The sequence below is a fragment of the Cuculus canorus genome, chromosome 24 (genome assembly GCF_017976375.1).
Source record: "Cuculus canorus isolate bCucCan1 chromosome 24, bCucCan1.pri, whole genome shotgun sequence".
NCBI lineage: Eukaryota > Metazoa > Chordata > Aves > Cuculiformes > Cuculidae > Cuculus > Cuculus canorus.
In genome coordinates this window covers 4,959,829-4,974,155 of record NC_071424.1, presented here as the reverse complement: position 1 = coordinate 4,974,155, position 14,327 = coordinate 4,959,829, and the positions used below count along the sequence as shown (strand labels likewise).

General features: G+C 56.5%; 1 protein-coding gene across 1 annotated transcript; it reads left to right on the top strand.

Moving 5' to 3' along the window:
* Positions 1-1,546: 1,546 nt before the first annotated feature.
* TULP1 (TUB like protein 1) lies at positions 1,547-14,327 on the top strand. Its single transcript, XM_054087916.1, has 14 exons — positions 1,547-1,841; positions 2,287-2,332; positions 3,952-4,060; positions 4,174-4,323; positions 4,897-5,022; positions 5,109-5,222; positions 5,327-5,461; positions 5,630-5,721; positions 5,946-6,116; positions 6,513-6,625; positions 7,113-7,221; positions 7,418-7,516; positions 7,764-7,935; positions 9,148-14,327. The coding sequence occupies exons 1-14, from the start codon at positions 1,795-1,797 to the stop codon at positions 9,279-9,281; spliced, it is 1,617 nt and encodes a 538-aa protein (XP_053943891.1). The 5' UTR covers positions 1,547-1,794; the 3' UTR covers positions 9,282-14,327.

Here is a 14,327-nt window from a genome sequence, read left to right as displayed (position 1 = left end):
AAAAGAAAGTGTTTTTTTTGTTTTCTGTGGATCCTGCTCAGCGGAGGGGGTGGCCGGGGAGGGGACAGATCTGCTCGCACCCTGGGGTGGAGATGCACCAGCTCCAGCCAGGGCTTCGTTAAGGAATTAGTGGTGTCCCCAAGAACGATGCTGCCCTTTGTACCAGCACCATCGTCCCCTGGAGAGCCAGGGAAGGGCCAACATGCCATGCTTTGGAGATGCCCGGCTGGGGGATGCTACTTGAGAGGGTTTTCCAGCCCGGAGGAGTTTATCCTATTGTTTTTTTCTCTTTTTTTTTATCATAGAATCATTAAGGTTGGAAAAGCCCTCTAAGCTCATAGAGTCCAACCGCCAGCCCAACCCCACCATTCCTGCTAAACCGTGTCCACAGGTGCCACGGCCACATGGTTTTTGGAGCCCTCCAGGGATGGAGACTCCCCCACTGCCCTGAGCAGCCTCTGGATGCGTAGAGAAGGTATTTGTGCCCCTTGGCCAAGGTTCTTGCTGGGCGATGCTTTGCAAGGAGCCCAGAGGAGCAGAGAACACAACCAGTGTGCACGGCTCAAGGATGCCGTTGGCTGCTTTGGTTTTACACCACCCCAGGGTGTCTTGTAGCCAGCAGAGCATCCCTGGGGGGAAGGTGCCGCAAGACCTAAGGGTTCTGCAAAGAATTTGCTTTTATTTCTTGCAGCCATGGCAAAAAAAGTCATTTGAGGGCAGCTCAAGCCACATTTTCCATAGAAAACCACCCTCTAAAGCAAAAACCCAAACCCTACTTGCTTTGCAGTTTCTGGGCTTTTTTTCTGGATTTGATGCTTTTCTCCCCCTCAGATGAGAAATGAAACCGGGGCCAAGGATGAGATGTGGTTTAGAGATGAAAGGGAAAAGTGGAGGGTTTTGTAGTTGAAGGCATAGAAACCTGATGAGTTCTGGCTGTGTGGTGCTCAAATGCCATCTAGTGGCACTGGGCATGGGAAGGGAAAAGGGGTACCAGAGGGGTTTTGGGGGGTCTGTGATGGGATGGGCAAGGCTGGAGGTCCAGAGGGGACATTTGGAGTATTTTGGCTTTGCAGCCAAAGAGGGGAATATTAACAGGTAAATATTAAATGTGTGAAAACCATCACCCAAAGGGACTTGGGGACGTGGGATGGTGTCAGAGCAGATCGGTGGCCGGTAGGGAAGCCCTTAGCACCCGCTGGAGCCAGGGATGCTGCTCCCCCCTGCTCCCCATGCACATAAAAAACAGCCCAAATTCTCCTTTTTTTTTCCTCTCTCCAAGAAGATATTTTTGGGTGGAAAAAGCCACATCCAGGGAAGGTAACCCTAAATGAGGTCACGCTGCATCCCTCTGCCCACACCACGCTGGGGGACCCCATGCAGTGCGGGGGAAGCCATGCACCCCCAAAAGGCACCCGCGCTCCGATGGGGACCGATTGACCCTCTGCGCTCCCATAGGTCCTGTTTTTCCAAGGATTACCGCCCCGCCAGCTGCTCTCCCGGCAGGCCTGGCCAGCAGCCCCTGAAATCCTATTACCGAGTTGCAGGAGAAATAAAAAGTTAATAATCTCCTTCACCTGCTCTTCCTCCTCCTCTTCCTCCGAGCGCTGCAGGGACTCGCGGAGGCAGCCGAGTCGATGCTCGGAGGTCGCTTGGACCATCGCAGCCATGGCTGAGCCCATGGATTTGGCCGTGGGTTGGTAGCGGCTGCGGTGCCGGAGGTTGGACGGCTGTTACGGGGAAGGAGGTGAGGATAGAGCAGAAGGAGCCATCCTGCTCGCCACCGGGCTGAGAGCTATGCCGCTGCAGACAGAGATCCTACGCGAGGTCTGGGCTGCTGACAGGTGAGCGCCAGCAAGCAGGATGCGACCCGTGGAGGTGGACTGGGCTTTTTTGGGTTTGCATCTCCTCCAGCACCTTCTCCTTATAGTTTCAGTTGAACTGCAATTTACTGAGCTCGTTTAGGAAGATGAAGGGTTGATGGGCTCGGAGGGTTGATGCGCATTGGCTTGCAGAGAGGAAAAGTGTTTGTTAAGGGGGAGGTGGGCGTCAAATTAACCTCATTGCCATCACCCTTGGCCATGGCAGAGCCCATTCTGCGCTCCTCGCTGGGAAGGATGGTGTCACCCAAGCTCGACCCGGTCGGGATGAAGGGAGCTGCTCCCACAGCCAAACAAAAGGCTGACCTTTCCCCCTTTCCCCAAAAACTGAGGTGGTGCTTGGCTGGATGGTCTCCAGGAGCTGTGGAGGGGTGAAAACGCTCACCCCTTTCCTTTTTGTGTCCCACAGCCCCAGCGAGGAGCCGGGCAGCCCCCAGCAGCACAAGCCCAAGCAGGTGAGAACAAAATCCTTGCCTCCCTGTCCCCAGTGTCATCGTCTCCTACTGTGGGCTCTCCCCAAGGATCGGGGACATTGGAGACCCCGAGCTTTCTTGGTGGCTCTTTATTCTCCACCTCCTCATCCTCCGAGTCCTCTACTGGCTCTGCCCAGAGGTGACACCATGGCTTCAGCGATGTGATGGCCTCGTGCATCGGGGACCCTCAGCCCCACGGTTTGCGAGCAGGGAACGTCCCTCAGCCCCACACTGGGTGCTCGATGGGCTGCTCCATCAGGTGCTGCAGCCCTGAAGGGACACGAGATTTTGGGGTCCCCCTATCCTGAAGGAGGTGGGTAGAGGAGCTCCCACAGCCCCGCCTTGCATCCTTCCAAACCTTCTTTCCATCACTTCAAATTACCTCATGAGGTGGGCTCTCGGTTCCTAATTAACGCTTTCATTAAGCCTCTCGGTTAAGCCGTCAGCCGTGACTCACTTTCCCCAGGCTGTGACCCCAAAGGGCAGATGCCCCTCGCCGCGTTTCGGCACAGCCCCCGGGTGCTGCCCGGCCTCCGCGGGGTCTGGGCAACAACTTCATTGCCCACCAAAAGTAACGAGCAGCCCCTCCTCGAAGGGTTTCATCAAATAACGAACCTCGTGGCTGTCCTCTCCCCCCATGGCTGCTTAAGGGATTAAAGGATGCGAAGGAGATTTTTTTCAATGTGAGCTGATGACATGGAAGAAAACGGCTGCCGTGAGACCCCCCGGCTCCTTACATCCCAGATCCATGACATTGGGAGAGGGCGAAGCTGCTTTAGGAGGGGTGGATTCTTGCAAAACCCCTTCACCCACCGCGCTGGAGCATCTGAGAGGGATGAAACCCCTGGGAGGGGAAAGATGCCGTGTTGGATGCTGAGCGCCTTGGTGCAACTGAGTTTGCTTCAATCACTTCTGGGGCCCCGAGCTGACCCTCTTGCCCCAAATATCTCCTGTCTGGAGCCAAGTAGTGCCCCAGATGATTTGTATTTGGTAAATCAGGGTTTATTTATAGCCCCAGCTAAGGGGGATTAGGTGTGCTGTGCCTAATCCCTCTGCTTCCCTGCTCCTGCTGACCTCCATCCCGGCGCAGCTCCGCAGCTCCTTGCCTTCGAAGGGAGCTTTTCATGTAGGCGAAAGGGATGGAGGTGCGTTCCCAGGCTGCCAGCGTGGCCCCAGGTCCCCTGGCCTGGCTCAGGTCCCTCAGGATGCTCAGATGAGATGGTTCCTGAGGTGGGTCCTGCCCAGGATCCCTACGGCACAGCATGGTTTGTCCCTCCATGCCAACGCGGTCCATGGTGTCGGGGCAGCGCCAGCATCCCTTGTCCCTAAGGCCGGCACACGGCTGTCTGTCCCAGCACTGATGCTCTGCTGTCTGTCCACTAACAGCCCTTTCTCTTTTCCTCCCTCTGCCTTCCCTGGGGGCTGCTCCATGGTAAGTCGCTTGTTTGGAGGTGTGAACGCCTTCCCATCCTTGCCGGACCATGGAAAAGCCTGGTTGCGTTTCAGAAACGGACGCAGAGAGGCGTGAGTAGGGTTTAGCTTGCAAAGGGAGAAGGGATTTAAAGTTGGTACCGTCTCCACAGCACTGCCCGTGGAGGTAGAAGCTGAAGAAGAAGCGTCAGGACCCTGTGCCAGAGCCTGAGGTCAAGCCACGACGGCCGCGGGTGAAGAAGCCGAGCGAGGCGGGGGCTGCCGAGGAGCCAGCGCAGGGTGAGCACAGACCTCGCCAAGCTCCCAGGGGAGTGGGGGCACACGTTGGTGCCCCCCACGATCCTGCTCTTCGCTCACGGTGTTCACCATCATGGGCATCTCATGAAATGCAGGGGTGAAGAAGCTGAGGAAGAAGAAGGAAGAGAAGGGGGAGGAAGAGAGCAACAAGGACCTCTACTCCAAGGCCACCAAGGAGACTCGGAAGAAGAAGGAGAGCCCTGCTCCCCGTTCCCATACGGCCAAGGGCCCCAAGAAGCAGCAAGGTGGGGAGGCAGAACCCACCCCTCTGTGGCACCTCAGGTCTCCTTGCACCACAACCCCATGCACCACGTCCTGCTGGTGTCCCCCCGTCCTCGTGGTGTCTACAGGGGCTCTGCACAGCCCTGGGGGAGCTTTATTTTTGACCAAAACTCAGCTACTCGCCCACAGGGGACATACGTGTGTGGCATCGAGTGGGGAATTGGGATCAGATAGGGGGAACACCGTTCCCTTGGGAATGTGTGGCTGTGCCATCAGCTCCCTGGACCTCTTTGCAGAGCAAAAAGATGGGGTGAGCAATAAAGATGGGGCTCACCCCTATGTCCCCACGCAGCCCAGGGCTGCAGCCGCGAGATGGCGATGTGACTTTGCACGTTGTGTCCAGCACTGGACGTGTCCAATATTCTGCTGGCCGCGGTGACTGTACCAGGCCCTCGTGGCCCCAGAACCCTGGCCACGATGGAGTAGGTGTCCACACCAACCAGTTCTGCTGAGGGATGTCCCCTTCTCACAAACCACGGGGCTGCGGGTGCCCGATGCCATCGCGATGCTGATGCCACGGTGTCACCTCTGGGCAGAGCCAGAAGAGGACTCTGAGGATGAGGAGGAAGAAGAGGAGGTGGAGAGTAAAGACCCACCAAAAAAGCTCAAGAAGAAACTGCCCAAAGACCCTCCCTCGGGTGAGAAGAAGCTGAAGCCAAAGGGTGAGTGTCTGGGGGTGAGGGATGGCTCGAGCGTGGCTCTGTTGTCCCCTTGTCCTGGCCACTCATCAGCTCCTCCGTCCCTCCAGGAGACAAAGGTGACCCAACCAGCAAAGCCAAATCTGCCAAAAGCACCAAGAAGGAGTCCATGTCCATGTTCCAGGTGAACGGGGAGAAGAAGGAGAAGAAAAGCAAGAAGAAAGGTACGAGGCAAGGGGTGAGGGTCCAGTCCTGCTGTCCTACAGCATCATTCTGAGAAGACGGCACTCGGTGCTGCGTGACAGCATGTCCTGTTTTCCTCTCCCAGCCATCACCAGTAGCGATGAGGAGGACGATTCTGACTCCAGCACCAAACCCATCAGATCAGAGAAGAAGAAAAACCCAGCATCTCTCTTCCAGACCGGTGGGGACCCCCCGAAGGAGAAGAAAACCAAAAAGAAAAGTGAGAGCTGGGTGCTGCAGGGGTTGGTGTGGGTGCAGGAGAACCTGGTGTGAAGAGGAGGGTTATGGTCAATGGTGTTGGTGTTGGGTCTACGCTGAGCTCTGTTTTGGGGTTTGTAGAGTCAGGTTCTTTGCTCCCCACCATGCCCCTGCCCTTTGCTGCCTGCAGCTCCTCCCAAAGCAGCTGAGAGTGAGGAGGAGACCCCGGAGACCCCGCAGAAAAACTCCAACAAGAAGGGGAAAGGGAAGAAATTGAAGAAGGTACAAAATCCCCCTCATCGTGGAGGTCTCCCTGGGGGGTGGGCAGCAGCTCTTTCGCCCATCCCGAGTGGGTCTCGGGGCTGGAGCATCCCTTGGGGTGACCTGCTGCAGCACTGTGTCCGACGCCAGCAGGGGATTGGGAGCGAGGAGCGATAGCTGGGAAAGGAGGGGAGCTTTCAGCAGGATTGGCTTTGTGGTCACCATCCCTTCCCTTTGTGTTGTAGACAAAGGAGAGGCCCCCATCCCCCGTCATCGAGGTGGACAACCTGGAGGAGTTCGTGCTGCGGCCAGCACCGCAGGGAGTGACCATCAAGTGCCGCGTGACACGGGACAAGAAGGGGATGGACCGAGGGCTTTACCCCACCTATTATCTCCACTTGGATAACGACAAGAAGGTGAGGTGGGGTGAGGGTACGGGGACCCCTGGGGCTCTGCACCCATCGCTGGTAGCACCGTTGGGGTTTTAGGTGGATGTCCATCTGCATCCCATCGTGGTGGTGAGCTCCAGGTGGGGCTGCTCCCGCCGGCCACCAATTCCTCTTGGGAAATGCCCTGCATTTGAGGTACCCAGGAGGATGAGTAGTGGAGGAGCCACATTACAGCTGAGCTGGGCTCAGACCCTCCCACCCCACAGCTCAGCTGGTATTTTGGGGATTGTCTTCACTCCATGACTTGTGCAAGGCCATGGCGATGACCTGTTGAGCCAAGCATGGTGGGGTAGTGAGCCAGGGATGATGGTGGTGATGGCGATGGCACTGCCCCATCCCTACTTGGTCCCACCATTCTCTCAGGTGTTCCTCCTTGCTGGGAGGAAGCGCAAGAAGAGCAAAACCTCCAACTACCTCATCTCCATCGACCCCACCGACCTCTCACGGGGAGGAGAGAACTTCATAGGGAAACTGAGGTAGGAGGAGAGGTGCTACCGCATTTTGGTGGCACCCCATTCCTGCAGCACCCCGTTCCTGCTCTGTGCGATGCCCCAAGCCATGGCTGGGTCAGGCAGGAAGCTAAATTCAGCGTTCCCCGTTGTTGGGTCCAACCCGAGGATGTCGGGGGGCCTGGAGGGGAAAACAGGCTCATCTGGTTCCTCTGAGCAAACAGGTCATGGCTAGAAACAGCACTTGGCGAGCCTGGCAAGCCCTGGCCCGCTGCCCTGCCAGCAGCCATGCAGCGATGCTGGGGCGTCCCTGTGGTGGCAGCATCCTCTAACACCTCGATTTAGGGGTGCCCTGAACCCAAGCAAAAGGCTAAAGGGTAGGGAAGGATGGTGTTGGCTGTGGGCTACACGTGGGGTTTGCAGCTGGGGCAAAGCTGGGGCTGTGCCTGGAGATGGGGGGGAAAGGGCAGAGCTGGAAGGAACTTGGTGGCACCTTCTCCATCCTTGGTTGCAGATCCAACCTGATGGGTACAAAGTTCACGGTGTTCGACAATGGCATGAACCCCGACAGAGCCAACGCCGACTGGTCCAACGTGCGGCAGGAGCTCTCAGCCGTGGTTTACGTAAGCAGGAAGGCGGGGAACCCCCCCCCTGAACCCCCAGAGCAGGTCGTGAGGGGGTGTCAACCTGTGCTCCTTCACTGGGCACCACCCTGGAGGGGCTGCAGAGGTGTGGGATGGGTTGGATCCATCCCTACGCCCTCGTTCAGCCGCTGGCGAGAGGCAGTCGATGGTTTTAGAGATGGGGTTTTTCTTGTAGGAGACCAACGTTTTAGGGTTCAAAGGCCCCCGGAAGATGACAGTCATCATCCCTGGGATGAACTCTGACAATGAGAGGGTGCCCATCCGACCTCGAAATGTAAGTCAGCTGCCAGACTGGGAGAAACTCCTTGAGGGGTTGGATTTGCTGGGATTCACCTTGAATTTCAGGGCACGGAAAGGCTTTCAGGTGTCCCTGAAATTCAAAACACCTCCTTGGAAGGTGGGAGATGTGGTGTCTGTATCTTGCTCTCCACACCAGATCCCGTCTCCCGGCTGGATCCTGCTACACAGCCATCCTCCTGGGATCACCCCAACTCCGTTCTCCCTACTTTTGCTCTTCTTAGGATAACGACGGCCTCCTGATGCGATGGCAGAACAAAAACATGGACAACGTGATCGAACTGCACAACAAAGCACCGGTGTGGAACGACGAGACCCAATCCTACGTCCTCAACTTCCACGGCCGGGTCACCCACGCCTCCGTCAAAAACTTCCAGATCGTGCACGGCAGCGACCGTAAGCTGGGAAGGGGACAGGAGAGGAGGTGATAGGGGGAGATCTGCCATCAGCTGACCCAACACCTCCTTTTTTTTTGCACTGAGGTTTAGTTTTTTCCATGCATTGGGGTTCCTGGCTGCCTCTGCTGGAGCTGGGATGGAGCTGGGATGGAGCCGGACGGAGCGTGCGGCACCGCACAGGCTGAGTGCCGGCAGAGGGAGCGCACGGGGCGTCTGTTGCCGGGCAGATTAGGACAGGGACAAATCCTGAGTGGGTGCTGAGCTCTCCTTATCACACTACAACCACCCACTCAGCCCAAGCCACCCAAAGCATCACCCCCAGCCTGCACCCCACATTGCTGGCGGGCTCACCCCGGGGTGCGTCGCGCCTTGGGGACACTCGCTGGGTGGTGGCAGTGGCTCTGTCCCCATGCAAGCGGCCGGACGCGGCCGTTCATCACCTGTCCGGCGCAGTCAGAAGCTCTCAGCCTCCGGGGTGTTGGGTTACGGGACAGAAAAAACCTCTCAGGGGCCCCTGGTTATTTTTACAGATTTCCTGTCACCCGCCCTCTGGTAGCAGCGGTCCCACGGCGGGGGGACGGCGTCCCTGTCCCTTGGGGGGCTATGGCTCCTGGAGAAGAAGTGGTCCAGGAGGGGTCTGTGCTGGACCATATAATGGGGGAAAACGATGCTTTTGGTAATACGCGTGGTACTGCGCGAGCCGTGGGCAGAGCGCGGGATGGGCGCTTTTCAGCTATAAATTGGGAGATTTAAACTAGAAGTTAGGAAGAAATTCCTCACGATGAGGGCAGGGAGGCACTGGAACAAGTTGCCTGGAGAAGTGGTGGCTGCCCCATCCCTGGAGACGTCCAAGGCCAGGTTGGATGGGGCTTGGAGCAAGCTGGTCCAGTGAAAGGTGCCCCTGGGGTGGAACCTGATGGGCTTGGAGGTCCCTTCCCACCCAACCCATTCCATGATTCTAACTTAATGTCAACCAGACCCTGAGATCCCATCCCTGGAGGTGTTCAAGGCCAGGTTGGATGAGGCTTTGATCCCCTGATCCAGTGGGAGGTGTCCCTGCCCATGGCAGAGGTGGAACTGGATGGGCTTTGAGGTCCCTTCCAACCCAAACCGTTCTACGATTCAACAATTCTTTGGGATGCTGCTGGGTGGGAAAAGAGGGTGATGGGGACACAGGTGATATCCCAGCTGCTCCCCCTCTTCCCTGCAGCTGACTACATCGTGATGCAGTTTGGACGTGTGGCAGACGATGCCTTCACCATGGACTACAACTACCCGCTCTGCGCCGTGCAGGCCTTCGCCATCGCCCTCTCCAGCTTCGACGGGAAGCTCGCCTGCGAGTAGCACCTGCGCTGGGGATGCCGGGGCCACCGCGGCTCTGTGCCAGTGCCCAGCGGACACTCCTATATCTCCATTCCGTTCTGCTGCCTCCACTCCCACCTTTTGCTTGGTGAATGCTTCTGGTTCCGGCCGCTCCTGGGGTCGCTGCACGGTGGGACATTCATTCAGCCACGGTCACCCTCTCCGGGCAAACTGGGGACGGATCACTGGTCTGGGGCAGATGGCAGAGCCAGGACTTGGGTATATTTAGCGGATGAGGCTGACTGTGAGCCCAATCCTATCCCTTTGAGATGTTTCTTGGACTCGGATCCTGGAAACTCATCCTGCTTTTTTTTTTTTTTTAGGTTCTGGTTTGTATTTTGTAGCACGATCTCACAAGGAGAGGGGGGTTGGTGGTCTCCTCGGGTTGTGTTTCCTCATCCTCCTCTAAGTGTGCAGAGCTCACGCTTGACCAGGCTCTGCCCAAGTTCCCAGCAACCATCTCGATGCCCACCAAGCACCAAACCTCTCTTTTGCCCTGGAGTATGTGCCCAGGGTGTCTTTGGGCTCTCCACTCGCTGGGTCTAACCCCTCTGCCTGGAAACCTTTGGACATTTGGGTCCCCGAGGAGCAGCCTGGCACCCAGAGCGCTGGCGGCACGCGGGCACGTGCCGAAGGAAGGCAGTGTTGGCAGAGGAGGACCAGCAGCCACGTGAGGCAGAGCCGGCACCGCTGGCACGGGGTTGAGTTGGGTTGGTGCCACCAGGAGGGACCTGGAAGGGAAAACTCTGGGTGCACCAGGAAGCACTGGGGTGACTCACAAGGTGTGGTATGGCGCTGAGTCACGCACAGCGCCGGATGGGCCCCTCAGAGCCCCCGGTGTCCCTCAGCTCTCCAACCTGGCGTCCCACAGCACCTCTCCGGATGCTACCAAGGTGGTGGTCCCATGAACCAGCACACCCCAAGTGTCCTGGCTGCCAGGACCAGCCCTGCTGGTGCTCCCTGCACCTGGAGAGGTGGAGGATGGGATGTGCCAATCCATGGGATGTCACGGGGAGCTGCGGAGAGTCAATGGGAAGGGGAGATGCTGTGGGGAGCGGGGCAGCCGTGCCCCCATTTCAGCACAAATTCACCTTTGCGGGGTTGAGGATCTGATTAGCTCAGTGATGAGGAACCTCAGGACGTGCCAAGGTGCTCAAACCACTGTCCTCAGTTCCCCATTAATCCTTCTCTCCCCATCTCGGCTCACACTCTGAGTCCATGAGGGGCTGATACAGTTTGTGGTCCCTTTCCTGGGACACGTACAGGTCTTCTCCCGCATTCCAGGGGTGATCCAAGCCCCTCAAGTTAACATCACAAGAGGTATAACCAGGGTGGAAAGGCTGAGGAGCAAGAGACAGATGAAACAGATGCGGTTGTGAAGAGGGATGCTCGTCCTCACTGGGCAATATTGCAATGCCACTACAGCCCAAACCTGTCCCCGTGTGGGGCTGGGGACAGATGACAGTGACGGTGGGACCACAAGCTACAGCTGGACCACTGGCAAACATCTTCTCCACTGGCTTTGCAGATGGAGCTGGAGTTTTCCCACCAGCTGCAGGAATCCAGGCTCCATGATTCATTGGCAGATGCTTTCGGTGGGGGCAGATGGAGGCGGAGAGCTCTGGGACAGCGAGCTGGCTGGGGGACATCACCCCTTACCCATGTGGCAAGATCAGAGGCCTTCTGGTGAGCTAAAGGGAGAACTAGCCACCGTGGTCCGGGGCCAGCATCCCTTGGTTAGGTATGGCCAGCAAATGTGGGGAAAACGAGAGCTTTCTGCCCGAATCCAGCCACGAACCCAACATCTGTTTGAAATCGGGAAAAGCTCTGCTAACAGTCAGGCTAACGCTTGTCTCCACTTCCTTCGGTGGAAGCAGAAACGCCAAAGCAGGATGAGAGAGAGAGGGGTTTGGGCTCCCCGAGGTCCTGCTGGAGAATGAGCTGCCGTTATCTTGGCTGATCCCCGAAGGCTTTCTCCTTCCCCGCACCCCAAATATCTCGGCGTTGCCTGTGGTTGCTTGCAAACCTCCTCGGGATTCCCAGCCTTCGGCTCAAGCGGATGGCACCCCATGCCAGAGCAGTTCCCGCATCAGCCACCCACCCCAAATCCCTTACACAAACCCTCTAACCCAAACCAACTGCAGCACGAGAAACAAATGAAATCAATTTAATCGGGCGATGGATATTCGGGCCCTTTGTTTGCGCTGGCTGTTAACACCAGAGGAGATGAGGAATGGAAGCAGTTGAAATGTGTATCTACTTTGGCCGATGGAAAGTGTGACGGATGCGCCGGCAGACCAATGGCTGAGGACGCTGGGGTGTGCGTGGGTGTGAAAGGAATGCTCGCAGCGAGAAAAGATATATTAAAAAAAAAAAAAGAGCAGAAGGAGCCTTATCAACAGCGTTTGAGCCCAAAGTGTGCATCTTCCCCAGGGAAAGCTTTTTTCTCCATCCCCAGGGATGAAGTTTTCCCCACAGCATGAGGCTTTGAGGCTTCTGAAGCTTCATTTTAAGGGGTTGGTGGTGCAGGGATGGTTTTAACCCCGTGAAGCGCTCACACAGGGGCACAAGCGTGACCAGCGGCCGGCAACGACTGTTGGCAGTTCCTCAAAGGACCCCCCTCGGAAATGCATTTTATTTTTGCAAAGATGGATATAAGGGGAAAAAGAGAGGGGGAAAAAAATAAGGTCCCACCTCGTTGTTGAGCATCGCATCCTAGCTAGGACCAACGTCACTGCAGCGCCGTTGGCTTCTGCAAGCAGTGGTTGGCGGCATCTCTGTTCCACGCTGATGAGTAGGGAGATGCTGATCCAGAGCTAAGCAGGAGGATGGAAGTGGAGGACTCTTCTCGGACTTCTCGCTTGTCCCTCTGCCCCAGGGCTTGATCCCACCTCGTTTCTGAGCATTGCATCCTAGCTAGGAGCAATGTCACTGCAGTGCCGTTGGCTCCCACAGGCGGAGGTTGGTGGCATCCCTATCTCACACCAACGAGCAGAAAGACGCCCATCCAGCAGCAGGATGGAAGTGGAGGGCTTGCTTGTCCTTCTGCCTTGGGGCTTGAGAGCACCTCGTTGCAACTTTGGTCCCACCTTGTTGCTGAGCGTCACGTCCCAGCTAGGACCAATGTCACTGCCATGCTGTTGGCTCACACAGGCAGTGGTTGACGGCTTCCCCACCTCACACTGAAGAGTGAGAAGATGATCATGCAGAGCTAAGCAAGAAGATGGAAGTGGAGGACTCTTCTCGGACTTCTCACTTGTCCCTCTGCCCCAGGGCTTGATCCCACCTCGTTTCTGAGCATTGCATCCTAGCTAGGAGCAATGTCACTGCAGTGCCGTTGGCTCCCACGGGTGGAGCATCCCTATCCCACAACAACGAGCAGAAAGATGTCCATCCAGCAGAAGGATGGAAGTGGAGGGCTCCTCTCTGACTGCTCACTTGTCCTTCTGCCTCGGGGCTTGAGAGCACCTCGTTGCAACTTTGGTCCCACCTTGTTGCTGAGCGTCACATCCTAGCTAGGACCAATGTCACTGCCATGCTGTTGGCACACAAAGGCGGTGGTTGATGGCTTCCCCACCTCACACCGACGAGGGAGAGGATGGTCATGCAGAGCTAAGCAAGAAGATGGAAGTGGAGGACTCTTCTCAGACTTCTCGCTTGTCCCTCTGCCCCAGGGCTTGGTCCCACCTCGTTTCTGAGCATCCTAGGACCAATGTCACTGCAGTGCCGTTGGCTTCCACAGGCGGTGGTTGACGGCATCCCCATCCTACACCAACAAGCAGAAAGATGCCCATCCAGCAGAAGGATGGAAGTGGAGGGCTCTTCTCTGACTGCTCGCTTGTCTTTCTCCCCTAGGGCTTGGGGGGCTCTGTGCCCCCAGCCCTGAGCTCAGGCTCAGCCCCCATCCTGTTAGGGGGGGCTCCAAAAGGCAAACACCCCATCAGGCAGACAGCATCCCAGCAGGTACGGGATGGGAGGTTGGAACCAGGAAACTCCTCGCCTGACAATAGAGCTGTTTGGTTCCCAGTGAGTGCCCTTCCCAGTGGAGAGCATCGCCTCAGCCGCGCTTTGAAGTGGCGACCCATTAATTAATTAAAGAAGCGATCGTGACAGGGTGTTATTCTCCCCCTTTTTCCCTCCCCATGAATTCATTTTGGTGACATTGAAAGGCAGACTCGTGGCTGTAAGCTGGGCTGTGGGTTTGCAGGATGGACTCTTTCCCGGCACAGCAAGCGACGGGCGAGCCAATATTTTTCAACTGCTTTTAAAAAAAGAATCATTTTTTAATTAGTGAATCCATTCCGGAGAAGTGTTGGAGTTTTACAATGTTGTAGCTGTTCTTGGTGTCTTGCCTAGACTTGGATGTTCTGGCCATAAGAAAATATTATTTATGGCGTCGCTGCTTGCAGCTCTTTTATATTATAATTTGGGAAAGGAAGTTGCTGTTCCCACCAGTGGACGAAGAACAGCAGAGACGAGGATTACGGACTTCTGGAGGAGGGGAAAAAATAGAAACGAAGAGGCTGGGCTGTAACAAACCACTGAGTTGGGCTTGAATTGCCGCTCTTCAGACCAAGCTCATCCTGGCATCACCGGCGGTTGGGTGGGATGCCGTAACGGACCCCGGCACAGCGGTGACCCCCTCGCTATTCCCCTGCGCGGCGTTACATGTGTTGCTAACCATTTGCAGATCAGGCTTTTATTCATGGGGTAATGCACTCTTGTTTGCTCATGCCTTACTCAGCCTAAACTCCTATTGAACTCAATTACGGCTGTCATCTCCAGGAGCACTCAATGTCATTTTTGCCCAAGTAAGGGATGAGTAACGAGTGCTCCGAAGGGCCCTTGGAGAATTGCAGCCATTTTGTTGCAGTTTTTGGTCCAGATTTCTTACAAGTTAGCACCAGGCCAAGGGGGGAAGAATGCGATACGGTTTTATTAATCACACACGATTGCTGAACGCGTTGGATGTTTGGGAGACTGTCACTTTATGAGTTGCAGCGTTGGCTGGCTCGTCTCGAAACGCTT

Bases quoted from the DNA above. Each gene is read 5' to 3' on its own strand.
- TULP1 (XM_054087916.1), top strand. From the start codon at position 1,795: ATGCCGCTGCAGACAGAGATCCTACGCGAGGTCTGGGCTGCTGACAG. The intron at 4,061-4,173 runs GTGAGCACAGAC...CATGAAATGCAG, and splicing joins TGCCGAGGAGCCAGCGCAGG to GGGTGAAGAAGCTGAGGAAG. The intron at 5,223-5,326 runs GTACGAGGCAAG...TTCCTCTCCCAG, and splicing joins GAAGAAAAGCAAGAAGAAAG to CCATCACCAGTAGCGATGAG.